Here is an 18,634-nt window from a genome sequence, read left to right on the forward strand (position 1 = left end):
AGCACCTTCACTCACTGCCAGATTGTTCTTTAGCATTATGCGAGACTCTCCAGCGTTCTTCTCCTGCCTGATCTCCCGGTGCCAACTCTGCCTGTCCCCGACCTGCTCCCCTCGTCTGCCTCCCGGTAAACTCACCTGCCTTCTGTCCCCGACCTCGTGCTTTGCTTCAGCGTCTCTGGTTTCTGCCTGCTCGTCTGGTCTCGACTCCTCCGCCCGGCCTCGTCTACCTTCCTGTCTGCTCCTCAACGGTGCTTCTGCCTTCGCTGACAGCTCTTCTAGCTACGACCCCCCCACCGGCTCCCGACCTCGCCTCAGCTCACTCCTCGTCGGCTTCTCAGCACGATCAGCCGGCACTTCAGCCTACGGTGCGTCTGCCTCGCCACCTTTGGCTGCCGTAAGCTTGATCTCTTTCCCTCATCTGAGCCTCAGAGACTGTGTGAGGGCAACTTGCCCGAAGAACGAACTTTATTCTGTGTTTATTCTGCCTGCTGCATTCCCTGTTTGCTGTGGTGCTAATAAAAGTCATTACCAACTGTTCCTGCGAGCCTGGTACTGCATTTGGGTCCACAAACACACCCGTTTCAGTTCATAAAGAACTGACGTATTTAATTAGGATACGAACGTGTGTCTGAACATCGTTTGGTGGTAATGAATGCACCTCTGGAGTCACACCAGAACAGGGGAGGATATTGTTTCATGTTCGGGCTCTCACAGTGTGTTCACACCGGGCGCGAGTAAAATATTCACCTCGCTCTACTCGCGCGAGTTTGACTGCTGGAATATTTGTTTTTACTCATGACATTCACACGAGTAACAGTGTGTTCACACCGCTAGTAAATCAGACAAGTATGCCGGCCGGAAAGCAAGCTACATCGGTTGTGCTAACTGGGGCTAATGCTAGTGCTAACTTTGTCGATAGAAGTGTACAGCCAATAGTTGGAATCAATTTTCAAAACTTACCAGGCAGACCGACCTCCTCACTCACTTTCCTCCACACCAGGTCTTTCTTGGTCCGAAGCTTATAATTTGGGGACGTAACGTCATAGCGCTCAGGGTGGCCACAAACAGCTATCATTAGCTTGCCCTCCATTTTCGGAACAACGCGGGGCAGTTGTTGACCATTGAGGTCCATCCAGATGTGGCAGAGAAGTGTGTGAAGGCTACCTGCGTTCTCCATAACCCAGACACCTGCAGTGAGGGCGAGCATCCCAGTCGCCGTCGGTGAAGTGGAGCCTGCATTGAATATTAGCACCAAAATAAATATCCATCTGTCGGTGAGTTTTTTGCGTGTGAAAATCAATAAATATTCACTGTATCCGGCAAGTCACATGTCGCCTGAATGAATGTTGTTTACTACAACGGCAGCAGCACGTCATTGACGTCGGTGACGGCAGGAAAATCTCAACGCTGATAGGCCGCCCCGACACAGCATCAAGCGAATATTTCGCTCAAGTTCAATATTTTGAACTTGCGTGAAGAGGCGAATGACGCGAATTTCGCATGTTCACGTCAAATTCGCGTCTATTCGCGTCTTTACATTGACTTTGTATGTAGTCTTATCGCGCGAAAAATTCGCCTCGCTCCCGGTGTGAACACACTGTCAGGCAGAAAAACATGTTTCTGTACATAAGACAAATCATGTATTTAAAAATCTGAATCAGATTTGTACTCAGTCTTTTCTATTATCAAACGAAGTTGCATCTACACTCTCTGCTTCCTGTTTTGACTTGTTGGAAAAGTCAGAGTAGAGGAAGTTACAACTAATATGTGGGACAAGGTGTCCACATACTTTTGTCTACTTTTCTTCTGTGGCTGTCGGCCAGCTTCTTCATGAAGGCAAAGATACAACATACAATATTTTAGATCAGATGTGCTTCAGACGTTGTGGCAGAAGTTTAACGAAGGCTTTCCCAACATGAAGATGTCCCCGTGCAAAAACCAACATCCAAGAAATGCTTTTCATATTTTCACGGGAGAGAACTCGACTGAATGAGAGATCCAGATCAGTGAGGGGCGTCTGAATAGTTTTATAGTTAGTCCTCCTCATGTGGTCCTGACAGACAGACGCAGTCATGTGACTCAGCTCTGTGACAGCAAATCTGCATCAGGTAAATTTAGACCCTTTCATTGTGGAGAAAATATCATCATTAGCATTAATTGATTCACGTGTCTGAAGTCGTTCTGTGAGTTTGAAAGAGGAGCTGCTGCCTCTGTGTCGTCAGATCTTCAATCTGTCATTAATCAGACTCTGACTGGAGCTGAGTTCAGCAGCAGGAGGCCACGGCTGCATTCCAATACTGTCGGGACACGCCCTTCCTGTGCTGTACCTCCCACTGTGTGTCCGTTCTGTCAGTCTGCTTGTAATGTTACATCCGTCTTCTTATAGCTTCATATGAAACTGTTACTGAGTCTGAACGCTGAAATCCATCATCAGTAATCTTGTGATCAGCCATATTTCATCTTCACCTCAACTTTGGACATTTACTTTATTTCCTGATGTTTGTGTGAAAGGAAAAAACAAAATCAGCTCATGTTTATTTTTTTCTCTGATCTCAATGAAACCAAACAGAAGAGTCTTGTAGTCACGAGCAGCAGACGGACGCTTTGACACCAAATTAGGAAACAGTTCATGTGTTATGTTGTATTTGTTCTGTTTGCCGACAGGTCACAGACACACGTGCATTGCGTCACAGGGTGACAGTAGGCCTAGTTAAAGCTACTGCGTAGGATTCAAGGGGATATAATTTAATCAGTCTGTTTGCTTTAGTGTAAAATCAGCTGATAATAATAATAATAATAATGATGATGTTTTACAGAGGCTCTCTGCTCGGCGCTACACAACTTTGTGTTTCCCTCCTGCTTCTTTTTAATGTTTCACAGCAGCTCCGCTCCACTGAGACGTGACTGAAGCAGCCTCTTATATCTCCTTATTTTTATCTGTTTACTGAGACGATCCTGTAAAAGCAGAGTTTAAAGCTCCAGTGTGACGGATTCAGAGGGAAATATTGTCAGAGGTGGAATATAATATAATCAGCTGAGAATAAGAATCATTGGGTTCTCGTTACCGTAGATTGAGACGTTTATATCTACACAGGAAGCAGGTCCTCGTCGACAGAGATCACCATGTTGCACCAACATGTTTCTACAGTAGCCCAGAGCAGACAAACCAAACACTGGCTCTAGATAGAGACATTTGCTTTTTTGTGTCGTTGCTTGGCTACTGTAGTTAGAAGCCCCTCCATGATCGTAATTGTTTCCTGGTGTAAATCAGTGTGTGTGTTTGTGTCTGAGAGGAAGAGACCTCTGTGGATAATTCAGCTCCTGAACACTGAAGGAAATGTAACCAGGAGAAGTTTCAGCTGGTTGTAATTTGCAGCCCTCACCACTAGGCGCCACTAAATCCTCCTGAATCTGACACGCTGGACCTTTAAGTCGGTGTTCTGATGTAAACACATCTTCTCATTCAGAATTCATGATCAAAGTAAGGAGTCACTTTGTGCAGCAGATTAAACTAATGATTTAAAGCCATTTTAATGAAGTGAGCAGAACTGAAATATGAAGCAGATAGACCAGTGTTCAGTGTTCAGTGTGTGTGTGTGTGTGTGTGTGTGTGTGTAAACATGAAACAACTGCAGCTTTTTTATTTTCTTCTGAATGCAGTCATTCATAACAACACGAGCTGCCCATAATTCAAAATGTGTTTTGTTTCAGTGTGTTTGTGCAAATCGTTTTGGCACCTTGGACTGATAATTACACGAACGCGCGTGGGCGGAGTGTGCGCGTGTGATTGCGTGTCTATATGTGTGTGAGAGAGAGAGAGAGAGGGGGGGGGGGGGGGGCGTTCTCGTTATTCAGACACTTTGAGCCCACAGACCTCCACTTCTTCTTCCTGTGCTCCTCGGCGCAGCAGCATCCGTCCGCAGACAGACAGGTGACCGTGGGGCCGGGCTGTGGGAGGGATGAGGAGCCAGTCACAGACGGCTCGTGCTCTCAGCAGAGTTATTTCGTGCACTCAGCAGCGCGTGCGGTGCCGCTTTGACGCCTTCTCCTTTGTGTCCCCACATCTTGAGTCCAGGCTCGAGGAAACTATTAAAGCTGCCTGATCTCCATCCGCAGGTGTGACCACATTTATCTGTTGTTATTTACTCAAGTATGACATCAGAGCCGGCTGGGCTGGGTCCTTCACGGCTCCACACACGGAATACCGGGATAGCCTGACGGAGTCTTCCTCTCCTGCCCCTTCCTCCAGCTGTGTGTGAACACGCACCGATGCTGTGTGTTTCTTTGTTTCCTCTCTGAAATCCCGGAATGGGTTCTCGAGCAACAAGCGACCGTGGCTGCGTGCAGCGGCGGCAGCAGCTCTGCGCACACTTCACAGGGATAACGCATTGGTGAATCAGTGGCTGAGCTTGCTTTGGATGTGTGTTTATGTGTGTGAGTGTGGGTGTTTGTGTTTGTGTTTGTGTGTGTGAACCTGCGGGATTACTGTAGTCTCATATTGTCGTTTTTCTCCGCGGGATCGAGGACAGGAATGAACTCGGGTGTTGGATTTGTAAAACTATCCTAAGAAGTGTCTGCACCTGCAGAGGCTCCGCGTTTTCCAGCCGGAGTCGGTGTTGGAGCTGCTGTGGTTCAACTGTTGGTGTGTGTGAGTGTGTGTGTGTGTGTGTGTGTGTGTGGTGGGGGGCAGATCCGATCATGGGCAGACCATCTGATAATGCCCCCCAACTGAAAGCGGGTCTGACACTCCGGGTGTTGTGGATGCTTCACGCTTTCCTGGACCTGGCCGGCTCCCAGGAGATTTACGCGCCGCACTCGATCCGGGTGGAGGGCGACGTGACGCTGGGGGGGCTCTTCCCGGTCCACGCCAGGGGGGTCCCGGGGATGCCGTGCGGGGACATCAAGAAGGAAAACGGCATCCACCGGCTGGAGGCGATGATGTACGCCCTGGACCAGATCAACGGCGACGAGGAGCTGTTGCCCAACGTCACCCTGGGCGCCCGGATCCTGGACACCTGCTCCCGGGACACGTACGCGCTGGAGCAGTCGCTCACCTTCGTCCAGGCGCTCATTCAGAAGGACACGTCGGACGTGAGGTGCACCAACGGGGAGCCGCCGGTGTTTGTCAAACCCGAGAAAGTTGTCGGGGTCATCGGAGCGTCGGCCAGCTCCGTGTCCATCATGGTGGCCAACATCCTGCGCCTCTTCCAGGTAGGGGCCGCGCGCACAGTTTCCTCAGACTGAACTCACTACATGAGACTCATTTACACACATCATCATTAGTGTCAGCTTCTGCTTATGTAACCCGCAGTCCTCATGCAGCCGCTTCAGCTGCAGCATCACAAGCTGCGGGCCTGTCGTCCCCCCTCACAGTCTCCACCGGTTACACACACACACACACACACACACACACACAAGGAAAACCCTCTCAGAGTCACGCGTGGTGTGGCTGAGGGGCTGGGTCTGGACAAGAACCGCAAATCACACGTTCCTGCGGAGAGGATGCCATCAGTGTGTGTGTGTGTGTGTGTGTGTGTGTGTGTGTTTGCTTTGCCATTCATGTGAGATGTGCGTGCACACTGAGCATTAATATCAGAGAGTGCTGCTTCTTGGCTTCCAAAAAAGGAAAGATGAGCCGTCACATTCTGATCAGACATCAGCTGTGTGTTCATGTTGATGTGAAACTGAAGCGCTCAGGAAATACTGCTGCTGTATTTAAGAAGCGTGAAACATATAAATCCTTCCAGGTCAGAGTGAAGCTTGGAAATGTGTCCTGTTGGAGGTTTTAGTGTGACGACAGAAACAGGATTTATGTGCTTATTAAAAATGTTTTGTGTTACTGGTCTATGAGAGAGCTCAATCCTTCAAAGGTTTGGTGTTTGTGGTGTGTTCAGTGACATTAAAGGCGCCCTGCAGATTGATTTTTGTGCCACTTGCCAGTTTCCTGAGATCTGAGATTTGTCTTCGACTATTTGTGAGCAGGGCTGAGTTATAGCTGATGTTTTGAAGTCTCTAAAGTACGGCAGACTAAAACACAAAAATATAGAATGTTACAACAAAGTTAAATACTAAGTAAGTACTGTTATAATACAGTTTAATAAGGTACTCTTATTATGAAGGTATATAAAGTATTGTTATGTTTAAATCAAGGTGGAAGCACTGCTTTTATTTCGAAGCACCCGGCTCGGATGAACCTGAAACTTCCGTTCAACAGTTAGCTGTTAGCAATTAGCAGAAAGTTAAACTGTTGCTTCTGCACCTTGAAACATGAGGATTAATTCACGGTGGAGACAAACACAGCTCTGCAGTTCATATGTGAATAATATCTGCAAGTGGCTCCATGGTCGCCAAGTGCAACTAAACCGTAACGTTGGCGGTATGGAGAAACACACCTCGCCTGCTCATGCTGTTGCTCAGCAGAAAATGATCTGGATGGGCGCAGGAGTGTGTGTGTGTGTGTGTGTGTGTGTGTGTGACAAGTCATGTCTGTGAGAGGGAGAGAGGTTAATTGTCGAAGCGAGTCTCAGGCAGTGGCTAAAGAAAGGTGACCATCTCTACTTGATGTTCACAATATAGTCGTGTTATACATCTCACCTGGAACAAGCTGCAAAACTGGGGACTGACTACCCAGGGCCCCAGTGGTAGGGCCCCAGTGGTAGGGCCCCAGTGGTAGGGCCCCAGTGGTTGGGGGTCATTGAGAAAACCTGGAGAGAAAAGTTTGGTTTGATTTGCAGTTTTATTTCTAAGTTATTAGCGCCATAGCTAAATTAAAATTGGCTGAATAAATTGATTTTAAAAAATGAACGTTGTTTGAAAAAGCTACAGCTGTCTGAGGCCCCTCCCACCCCATACTGGCACAAAACGGTTTAGTCTGTCATTGCACTGGGATTTTTTTCTCTAAATGCAGCAAGAGCCAAGTGAGTGTGCACCAACGCACTGTTATGTTTTTCCCCAAGAGAGCGAAGTCTGGGTTGCAGAAAAGAAAAGAAAGAAAGAAAGAAAGAAAGAAAGGTGCATGAGAGAGAGAGAGAGCTAACAGAGACTGGCTGTGCATGGAGCCCAGATCTTTGTTGCGGCCCTGTGCCTGTGCACTGGTTCTGTTTTCAGGTGCATCATTATAACAAACTTTTGTTTATTAATTGAGTGATTGCACTAAAATCTAGTTTTTAATTGTTCATGCATCTTATCAGGATATCCTGCAGACCTGCTGTGGAGCATCATGAGCTGTCTGGTTATGCTGGTTGTAAACAATCCTGTCTCAGCTGCCCTCTCGACTCGTAGCAGTAAGACATGACCCGATCTGCTCCTCCTGCAGGGGGCGTGTTCTTGGTTCAGAACTGAGATCAGATTGAAACTGAGGACAGAGTAAGATGGAGAGAAAAGCACACAAACAGAGATTCGGACAGAGATTTATAACGTGTGTGTGTGTGTCTGTGTGTGTGTGTGAGGCACGCAGAGTGAGCGGAGTGAGACAGACACACAGTGAAGACATGCAGAGAGGGAAGGAGGGAGGAGTGGTGCTGAAAGAACAGCTCCTCTGCTCCTCTCGTTCGCCGGTCGGTGGTTGAACAAATCATCCTTTTCTCCTTCATTCTGTTAAAACCCTCTCAGCTCTTCACAGTCTTAATACGCCTCATAATTAGAGGGTATTACTCCGAGTTAAAGACCTCAAACAATCCTTTCTATCTCTCTCCTCCTCACAGCTCCTCCTCCTGCTCCTCACAGCTCCTGCACTCTCCTGTGTGTTATGTTAAAGCTTCAGTACCAGGTGCACGGTAACATCACACCAAACCCTGTTATTTTGACTGATGACATGTAGCGTGACCTCATTACACCATCAGCTGATCCCGGGCCAGTTTATCAGTCTTTATTTTCTACGAAAACAAATCTATGAATTCTGTAAAACACTTCCTGTACCCAGAGACACTCCTCCCCCCAACAACACAACGTATCCTCACACAGCTGTTAGTATGAATGACGTTATGTTCTTGACTTAAGTTTAATTTAATTCAACAGGCTTTATTAGCCAACATTCAGTGTGTTGCTAAACACAAACACAATTAAAAGGCAGTGAATAAAATTTACAGCTGATTCCACAAATGACAAAAGTCAACAGAGCAAATCAGTAACATACATATATACAGTTCATATAAAGACGTTCATATTTACATAGATATCTCATATGTCTCATATATGTTTACCTATAAACACATGTTTTATCTGTGTGTGAAAACAAACAAACACAAATATGGAGTAGAAGAGTAAATACAAAGCAGACTGAGCTGTGAGGAGATGAACTCCAGCTTTTGTTTGCTGATGTTGTTCTTGTTGTTTTGTGTGTTTGACTTGGTGTGTTAATTAAAGGTGTCGTGTTTATACAAGTAACTTTGCTTTAGACAGATTAAGAAACAATTAACAATATTTTAATGCAAAATCAGAGACGTAAATTGTAAACACATAAACCATAGGAGTAAATAAAAAGGCAGAGTGAGCTGTTGTTGTTGTTGTTGTCTCTGAGGCTGTGACATCACTGACATTTGTTGCTGCATCTGTGACGCTGACGCTATTTTATCAGAGTAGATGTTGCATTTTAGTCTGATCAGAGTTACAGCGGTTAGGGTTAGGAAGAGGAATGTTCAGCATGTACCTTAAAATGACTCAGAGTCCTGTGTTTGGTGACCGATCCACCTCCCTGAGCTGCCTCCTCACAAGACTCAGCATCATTGTTCACTCCTGTCAGCACATTGGCCACGTGATCACACTTCCAAATTATCGTGGGTTATGCACAAAGTACTGGCTCATCATTACGTGGGATATATATTTTTTTGGTAGTTTTCATACACTCTAAACCCGAATTAGTTGACTTTACTCGCAAATTGCGTGGAAACCCGCTGCCTTATACGGGTTAAGTTTTTACATTAGCTAAAACTAAATAAGTCAAGTTGTATTAACATAGAACCTTCAGTTTTTACACAAACTGAAACTTAAGACGTCATGTTGTGTTAACATATAACCTTAATTTTATGCAGTAGGCTTGATAAGTACGTATTAGTAGTGTCTACTCAAAATCATTAGAAACCAGTTATTGCAACTTATCATTCATTACAATTAATGTATTTTCTTCTAATTTAATTAGCTTTTGATTTTTAAGATTGTATAAAAACATTGTTTCAATTAAATTGTATGGAAATGAAGAAATTAAACAATACATTTAAATGCTCCAATGCATTTTATTTTGAAAAACAAAAAAGCATAACATCAGCTGCAACTTGTTTGAACACTGTAAACCCAGATTTTGTTTCTAATTAAACTTCCGAGATAGAGATAATTGCGATTGAGATTAATTTATTTCAGGTAATTAATTGAGATTAATTTAGTTTAAGTTTATTTCTTGAAATGAATGAACACCATGCACTTGCAAAGTCGGCTCAAACAGTAGACAGAAAAAAACTGCGTCAGCAAGTTATCTCTAAGTTTACTTTAGCATTTACTTATTGTTAACAGACTGTTGTTTTGAGTATTAAAATTCCCCACAAAGATCACTACAATAGTTAATTCACATACTAACCATTCCTCTTGCTGCTTCACGGTCTGCCACCGCTGTGCTGGTTCCACCAAGTGTAGAGCCTGAAATGGACACACCAATTACAAGCAGCTGGCCTCGTCACATGACCAGGCAGAATTTTGAATTAGCCCCTCCCCTTTCTTACAAAAAAGTTAACATACCAAGTTATCTCTGCTTAACATGATTAGTGGAATAAATCTTTCAGCTAAATAGTACAAACAACTAATGTTGTTTAGTAATGATAACATGTTTTTACAAAGCATGAAAGAATTAGTAAAGATTACTCTGAAGTTTAATTAGAAACAAAATCTGGGTTTACAGTGCAGGAAAACACAGAAAACAGCTCTGTATTTTTGTTAACCTTTATTAGACCGTACAACACACAGATCATGTGCTGCTGGGAACATCAACTGCAATGGGAGATTAATGATATTCTACAAAAGCTGAGAATTAAATAATAATAATAATAATAATATAAAAATATTCAGAAAACGTATAATAAATAAAAATGGACATTAGAAAAAAACAAACACAAACAATGCATTTCACGTCACAGAGTTTCATTACGTTTTTTTTCTTGTCATTTTCTGTTCCGTGCTTGTGTTGTTGCTGTGAGCAGCAGAGAGCTCAGCACTGAGTTCAATTTCCCAAATACAGTAAAGAAATAAACATGTCGCTCGTATCAGCAGAACAGATCATATCTTTCAGGGTAAAACAATGAGCGACATCAGTGGTGCTGAAAACATGACAACTTAAATCAGACAGAAATGTCATGTTTGTTTCTGCACTGAAAGATGTTTCATCGTGTGTCCACAAAAAGAACAAGATTTATCAGCATCCACACGTCTGGAAATGACAGAATTCACTGGATAGATTTTATGTAAAAATGTTGAAACTCTTTGTCTCTGTTGGACGACTCAGTGAGACCGGGTCAGCTATGATTACAAAACTTCTGAGGTTTTTTCCTTTCAAATGTGTAAAATTTCCATCTTGGGGGAGGTTTTGTTTTTAGTTTGATAAACTGGACAAATATGTCTGTTATTACGTTTCTTTTGTCAAAGATGTTGATACCATTCAGAAGCAGACGGAGACTCTGGGATGTTTCCTTCACCCAAACACAAGTGACTCCTAAGAAGGCGGATTAAACCAGAAGAAATGACTTTGATTAGTGAACTGTTCATACGAGCGGCGCAGGTCAGGACCCCTCTGGACCCCCCTCTCCCTTTGTTTCTTCAGCTGCTTCAGATATTTTATTTATTTACGTCTGAGCCACAGCTTAGTAACTTTGTAAGCTTTTCAAGGCTTTGGCTTTCACTCTCAGCCGTTGAAAGCTGATTTGGAAAAGAATTTAATGGCGGCCGGGCTCAAGATGTTTTAAATAACAGACTTTGAAAGGCTGTTTCTCACCAGGAGCTGAGAGTGTTTCTTCTGTCTCACATTTTTCAAAGCGCACGGCACCAAGATGCTGCTGGTTTCTTTTTTCAGCGCTGCCGTGAAGGCCAATAACACAACAAACAGAACTTTAATAAAAGGGGTGAACTGTGACCTTGAGTCAGAAGAAAATAAACAAAAATGAAATTTATTTTCAGAGGAGTACGCATGGCTGCTGCAGACTGTCCTGGTATTAAAAACCATGAATGAAATAAATGACTCTCTACTACATCCTCATTTATACAAGAAAAACTTAAAAAATATTTGCAATTTTAATTTTACCCCACTAATTTGTCCGTCACACATGTTACAGAACATCTCGCAGGTTTTTCTGCAGCTAACTGGGTCACAAGTGGAGGAGAATGGGAGGAACCTGGTTTCTGCATCCCTTCAACCCAACACTCAGTGGGATGAGATGGGAGGGTAATTATTTTCCCCTGTGATAGAAAAGTCATGTGTTCCACAGCTGTTTTCACTTCATTACGCCCCTGATGTTCCTAAATGGCCTAGTTGGCAGCGGAGTCACACCACAAACACATTAAGGCTTCACTCTCTGGATTGCTGCCCCCTCCCCCGGTGGATCTTGGGTCAGGTCACAGCCAGAAAAAGATTTTTACAGTACATGTAGGGCAGTGGGGTGGCAGCACGCGGGCGTGTGCTGGTATCAGTAGTTAGACTCATGAATTTTTCCATCGTTCTCTTTTATTCTCATTATTAAAGATGTGACGGCATCAGATATTCATGCTGAGATCTTAGTGGCCAAAAGTGTTTCAGTAAATATCAGGATGTTCCCAAATCTTTCTGAAATACTGCTGTAAGGTCGTAACGTTACTTCACAACATGTTTGTGTTTGATTTTATCAAACTTGAAACTTTACTAAACGTTACATGATAAACACTAACAGGCTGATACAAGCTGAGGACGTCCATTCATTCATGTTCAACCACTTATCCGAAGCCGGGTCAGGGTTGGGACGCAGATGGAACAGGAAATCGAAAGCTTTTCTTCCAAGCTCAGCTCCGTCTTCATCACGATGGCCCAGCATCACTGTAGACGCTGCACCAAACCGCCGATCCATCTCACGCTCAGTTCTTTAGGACGTTTGACAAATAATTTTCAGAGTTGTGTCTCGTAGATTTTACACATGTATTCATGGTCTGATTCAGGCTGTAGCTAACAGTTATTTCACCGTCCGCGTCCCCAGAGGAAAATGTCTGCATTGTACATTCCACAAATGTGTGTCATACCAACATCTCTAAAGTGACGTAGTATGTGAGCTGACTTTGTCCTGAGGAGGTGGAGGGGATGGTGGATGGTGTGACTCCTAGACCGCCAAACTGCAGATCTCTGCTCAACACCAACAGTCAACAAAACTGGTTGTGGTTCGTCACTGAGCTTCCAGCGGCTGTTTAGGCAGACAAACTGAGACGTTGCTACTTTTTCCAGCCAGAATTGTGCCACCAAAACCAAGTGTTTCAAGTGAAAAAATAATCTTTACTCAACCATAACCAACTGTACATTCCAGTCCCTATACCACCATACTATATTATACGCCAGAAGAAGACTGAGTATGTCCCAGTACACTGTATGTCAAATACAGTATGTCAAATATACCAGGATTTTCTTCTTCATCCGGTCTGATTTTGCAGTCTGTAAGCCAGTGTGCTTTTCTGGATATTTTGACCCACGATCTTCCACGACGCATTGACGTCATTACGAGTGTACAGCGTAATGACATGAACACAGAAGCCTCTCTGCTGCTGAGAGAACTGTGTTCACTCTTCTGTCATAAGGTACTGACCTGATGATGAGGAAGACAGAAGCCTTCGCTCTCTGCTGCTAAAAGGGTGAATTATCTCTGTTGTCGTTCTTATTTTAGATCAGTTTAAACAGAATCATGCAAACAACCATTTCCCGTGGCCGTCTGCTGGAGGTCCGTCTTTCAAAGGTTAATTTCCTCATCATGTCGTGTGTGACCGTCTCGTAATGTGAAAGAGGCGATGAACCAAGTCACAGTGTTTGTTCTCAGTGACCTGCTTGAAACAGCAGTCCTGATGCTACATGTGTTTTTCTGTAAAAAGCACTGATAGCCCATTATCCAAATTAACATGGTCACATATGGTGGAGTCATATTACAGTGTATGTATCTAATGAGCTGCAGCCTCCATCCCGCCCACTGACTCCCATTACCGACACAAAACACATCCAACCGAACCCACCTACCACTGTCATTATGTGGCACGTCTTGTGTAGCAGCACCGTCCCTCTCGCTCCACAGCAGCAGCAGCACGGCTCATAAAATGCCGCTGCAGCCAAACTCTTGTGTTTTTATAAGAGAGACGGAGAGAAGTTAAATTTTCATTTTGCTCTCATGCTCGCTAAAATTTATGGCTAACAAAGGAGGTATACACCATAATGTGCAGCGACGGGAGGGTTTAATGACCCTGTATCTTCTCGTCAACGTGCACCTGTGCTGAGTCGACCGGTGTTACGGCCTAATGAAGCACACCCAGACAGAACGAGAGGGGAGGAGGAGGAAAGACAAACAAGAGAAATAAAAACAGATGTAAAGAGGAGGAAACTGAGACAGAAGTAGAGCATGCAGGTAAACTGGCAACAGACGAGTTTTGTCACGGATTAAAGGAACAGTGTGTCAGATTAAGGGAGATTTAGTGGCACCTAGTGGTGAGGATCAGAGACTGCAACCAGCTGAAACTTCTCCTGGTTTAAATTCCTTCAGTGTTCAGGAGCTGAATTATCCACAGAGGTCTCCTCCTCTCTGAAACACACACACCAGCTGATTTAAACCAGTAAAAACACTGAATAGAGATGTTTCATGTTTTAAAGAATCAGTGTAATTCCAATGCTGCTTGTTACAGATGTAGAACATCTGTAGACGAGGACCTGCTTCCTGTGTAGATATAAACGTCTCAATCTAAGGTAACCAGAACGCAACGATTCTTATTCTCAGCTGATTATATTATATTCCACCTCTGACAATATTTCCCTCTGAATCCGTCACACTGGAGCTTTAAACTCTGCTTTTACAGGATCGTCTCAGTAAACAGATAAAAATAAGGAGATATAAGAGGCTGCTTCAGTCACGTCTCAGTGGAGCGGAGCTGCTGTGAAACATTAAAAAGAAGCAGGAGGGAAACAACGTTGTGTAAAAAAAAAAAAAAAAATGTCAGGGTAGTGATTTGCGGTGCTGAGCAGAGAGCCTCTGTAAAATGACTTCACAGTGCATCTTGTGATTTATGTTTCTCTGTTTGGACTCGTCTCGCTCATAGCTGCAGATTTTCCTCCTGCTTTTCTCCGACGTTACATTTCCAACTCAGTTTTCTGCTGCAGTGGTCAGTCAGTCTCGTGCTTTGTGTTTCTGAGCAGGAACAACTTAAAATACATAACACATGAGACCCAACATTTTACTGACATCAAACTCCAGTGTGGTTCCTCAGTAATTAAGTTTGTTTAGCTCCTGAATAACAGCCACAAGTCCTCTGTAAATACTCCCACAGTGCATCAGTGAGTTATACATGCATGTCACGATGTGAAGCATCCAATCAGTTCATGAAGGAGTGTTTTATTGTTACCTGACTTCACTTCTTTTAATGAGGAGGAAGTGATTTTATTTCCTGACTCTCTGATTGCCTTGGCCCTACCACTCCGTCTGTAGTGCTGCTGTGTAGGGAAGGGTGTCCTGTTTCTGTTGTGGGATTGAGAGTAGCCCTCCAAACAGAGTAGTAGAGGGAAATTCCCAGCATGCATTGCAAACTGCAGTAGACTAAATCTAAACAAGCTACCTGTGATGGAAAGAAGCCAATAACTTTAAATGTGTCCTTATAAATAATCATTAAAACTGTTAAAATCTGTTGAGATATTGAAGTGTAACGTGGACTCAAAGATATATATATATGTAACTTGATCGTTATAACAAGCATTTCAGTTTCATTTCAGTTACTTTTACCAAGCTATTCTCACAGTTTATTCATTACTGTTACAGGCTTCCCACAGTCATGGAAAGTGTAATGTGATAATGTAATGTCACATAACAGCAAATTTATTTCCTGTAGCTGTCGATGTGACACAGCTCTGTGTTGATTTGTGACGTCTTGCTTACCATCAGGTACATCTCTGCATGTTCCAACCTGGTCTCACTCTGAGGTCATCAAAAACCGGTGCTTAGGCAGTGACTTCTGGCGTCACACACAGACAGAAAATCCTTTCATGTTGGCATGAAACAGTACCTAGCCGGTTGCCATTATGGTTTAACAGCACCTGGCGCCATCAGGTGGAGAAGCAGCAGGACGACAACAAAAGTGAAGGTGGCAAAGTCTGAGTAGGGCGGGAGGGGTGATGGATGGGTCCAACAACCACTGACTCTCACCCTTAAGGCCGGTGTTCACTTCCTGTATGAATCAGAAGAACCAGTTCGTACTCGCAGTTCTTTTTTCCTAAACCCAGCCACATGTGTGTGTGTGTGTGTGTGTGTTGTTGGAGGACAAAAACATCAATCATGGTCTTGTACCGATGTAGTGCTTTTATTTTGAAAGAGACTGTATGCAAACTGCATATTTCCTGTGAAAACCGAAGTGTATTTTGAAAACAGACAATGCATGTAACAGGCTGAAGTTGACACGGCGTCCCAGAACATCAACAACCAACACACCCAGGGTACCTTGGACGCCATATGTGGACGTGGAAAGTCCATGACCAAACGTGGACATGTGACGAGGTCACAGTGAGGATGATGTTGCATTTTCTCACTGCCTTCCATTTTTCTCTGCTACCTGAAATTCTGTCTGAATAGAGTTTAAAGCTGACATGTTTGAAGAGTGCAGGGTAAGTGGTACAAAGAGAAAAAATGTCATTAAGGGTTCTTGAAAAGTCACGGAAAAGTTTTAAAATTTTGTCCATGAAAATGTTGGAACTCTGCTGTTAGTTAACTGAAGCTATTTCAGCTGTTTCTACTGCCTGCTGGGCTTCTTTGATAGATTAATCTGTCTTGTTCTGTCTTAAAAATTTGGTCAGATGATGACATCAGGGGGGAGAATCTGGACTGAGCCTCTCTGAGTGACTGATGTTGTGTTGGCTCTCACACAGGTTTACTGTGGCTCAGCCTGAAGTTGCAGAGGACGACACAGATAGGAATGTAAGCAGCAGAGTTTGTGTCCTGGTTGGTTGAACAGGCGTCAGAAGGAGTATTTAAACTGCATGACAAGAAGATTCTCCATTCAAACCAAAACCAATCCTGTTAGCCGGCGTGGCTGCGGCTCCAGGCAGGATAGCCACCCCGTCTGCTCAGCGTGGAGTGGAAACACTCTCTACCAGGCTCGGCAAAACAGTCGATTATACTGTTTCAAGTGCTAAATATCAGACCTGGGTCACACATTCTTTACATAATCCTGTGTGAAATATCCCACTGCTGGGTACATCAGTATGAATATTGAGCAGCACACAGTTTAGCCTATTAAAAGTGAATTGGTACAGTTTGCGGTGGCTGGAATTCACCCGACAGCGGGTATAATGGCTCATTTTCAGTGACTGTTGCCTCACAGGAGAGAGGTCCCTGCAGGGTGAATCCCTGGTGGTGTTCCTGTGTGGAGTCCTGTCACTGCTCCAGTTCCCTCCCACAGGCCGGCAGTGTATGCAGGTCAGGTGGAGCAGACACTGAAGGTGCCTTTAGTCTGGGAGTATTTCATGTCGCAGTGTGTTAGATTGTCTCATAAAATCTGTGTCAGACTGCAGGATATCAGTGTGAGGCTGCCACACGGGGCCGTGAATGTGTGGTGAATGATGGCGCTGCGATGGAAACAGTTATAAAGTGTGTGAGAGCAGAAACACGTCGTCCACACTGTTGTTGTGTTTTTCAAATGCAGCAGGATTATAACCAGGCTGTGGTCTCAGAGACGACACCTACGAGCATCGGACAGTCTCAGAAGAGGAGAAGAGTGGAGGTAGTCGTGGTGGGGAAGAGGGCGCGGTGGGTTTTTAAGAACTTTGTTTAAAAAAATGTTGTGTTTCTGATTTAAGAGAATTTGGTTCTTAAAGTTTGGCTTTTTTTATTCTCCACAGATACAAATGATCCGCCAGCAGAGGAGAGTCACTGTCTTTCTCCTAGAAATTACATTTAAATTTTATTTGCATTATATTTAAATCCATGAGGTGCTTCATGTTTGTGTATCATACATGGAGGAAGTCATAGGGAGGTGGTCGTGTGGATTGAGGTCGTACAAAGATTCAGATTTCTTTATTGTCACTGTAAAAAACATGCAATGAAATGCAGGTGCACCAAGGACCAGGGTCATGTTAAAGTAATAAACAGTAATAAAAAAAAATAAATCCCTCCATTCCACTCACATTCTTCAGTATATGTAGATACCGTATACTCATCGCCAACATATGCTGTTAAAATGGGATTTTAAAAAGTGCTCGTTCATATTATATCACATAAAATAAGTTATTGCACTTTAGAGAACGAGCTGTGATGTGTTGTAGTGAGTTGGCCTCAGGTCAGAGGTCGGTATGGTGATGGCTTTGTGGCAGAGACTGACTCGCGTGGTGTTTTGATGCACCTGTGGCATTTTTTTCAAGATGAGCAGGATGGAAAGAGTCGTTCAGGATGTTCTGTGTTTTCTGCAGGGAGGGAACCTCACAGCAGAAAACACATCGTACGGACGGGTGCACACAGCTCAACAGCTGCAGTGTGACTGGTCTCACCTGGGTGCAAATAGACACCGTTCATAAAAACACTTATATCATGATTTAACTGTACAATAGTCTTTCACATTTCATTCTTATTTATTCTATTCTGGTTCTTTTATTGAGCACACTTTAGTAGAATGCACATATTTGAACATATTTCATGTTTGTTTTCTGTTTTTTTACAACATATATGTATACATTGTGTTATGCACTTTATTTTCTATTTCTGTATCCTTATGATTTCTTGAGGACCAGATCAAATGCCTTGTGTGAGAAAGCTGCTCTTGATTGGTCAGAATTTCCATGTGGGAAAAATCCAGGAAGTAAAGCAAACGTTGAAGAAGAGTACACTTGCAAGATAAATGTGACACTTTCTAATGTCACAATGGAGGGACAACTACGCAGGTTGATTTTAGCGCTGCTCATCGTGGACTATATTGCTGTCATTGTTCATTTTAGTCAAAGCATACAGTTTGAAAACGAGGCGCGGCTCCAACTAGAAAACAATGTTTTGATGCATTGGATGTGCTGAATGTGCATATTAAGGCAGTACAGGAGGAGGTGCACATTAATAATCCTCCAGGACTGTAACATGCTCATGTTTAACCCAAACAATGTGTCATGTGACTGCAGTTGCTTCACATCCAGGTCGGAACACCTTCTCACCACAAACCAACCGCACCAGAGTTCCTTTGATTGAACTGAACCAAACAGGGCAGGTGTGAACGCAGCCTTAAAACACTGCTGTAAATGAATCGTATAAACACAGAACCAGCAGGAGACAGTGAGTATAAAGGGGCTTTACAATAGTACATGGTGTGAATGTGAGTGGGTTTATCTGTCTGTCTGTCTGTCTGATGGACTGTGACAGTTGTGTTATTATCTGCTGAGAGAAGCTGCAGCTCCTGTGAGCCTTAATATGACTCAGCAGTT

General features: G+C 43.8%; 1 protein-coding gene across 2 annotated transcripts in view; it reads left to right on the forward strand.

Annotated features, from left to right (window-relative positions):
- The first annotated feature begins 3,877 nt into the window (after nt 1-3,877).
- The window catches only part of grm7 (glutamate metabotropic receptor 7), a 427,000-nt gene continuing 412,243 nt past the window's right edge, over nt 3,878-18,634 (forward strand). For both annotated transcript variants that reach the window (XM_033626794.2, XM_033626793.2), the window contains exon 1: nt 3,878-5,211. In XM_033626794.2, coding sequence (XP_033482685.1) covers nt 4,699-5,211 — 513 coding nt within the window. In that variant the 5' untranslated portion in view covers nt 3,878-4,698. The remainder of the gene's footprint in view (nt 5,212-18,634) is intronic.

The sequence above is a fragment of the Epinephelus lanceolatus genome, chromosome 1, assembly GCF_041903045.1.
Source record: "Epinephelus lanceolatus isolate andai-2023 chromosome 1, ASM4190304v1, whole genome shotgun sequence".
NCBI classification, from domain to species: Eukaryota; Metazoa; Chordata; class Actinopteri; order Perciformes; family Serranidae; genus Epinephelus; species Epinephelus lanceolatus.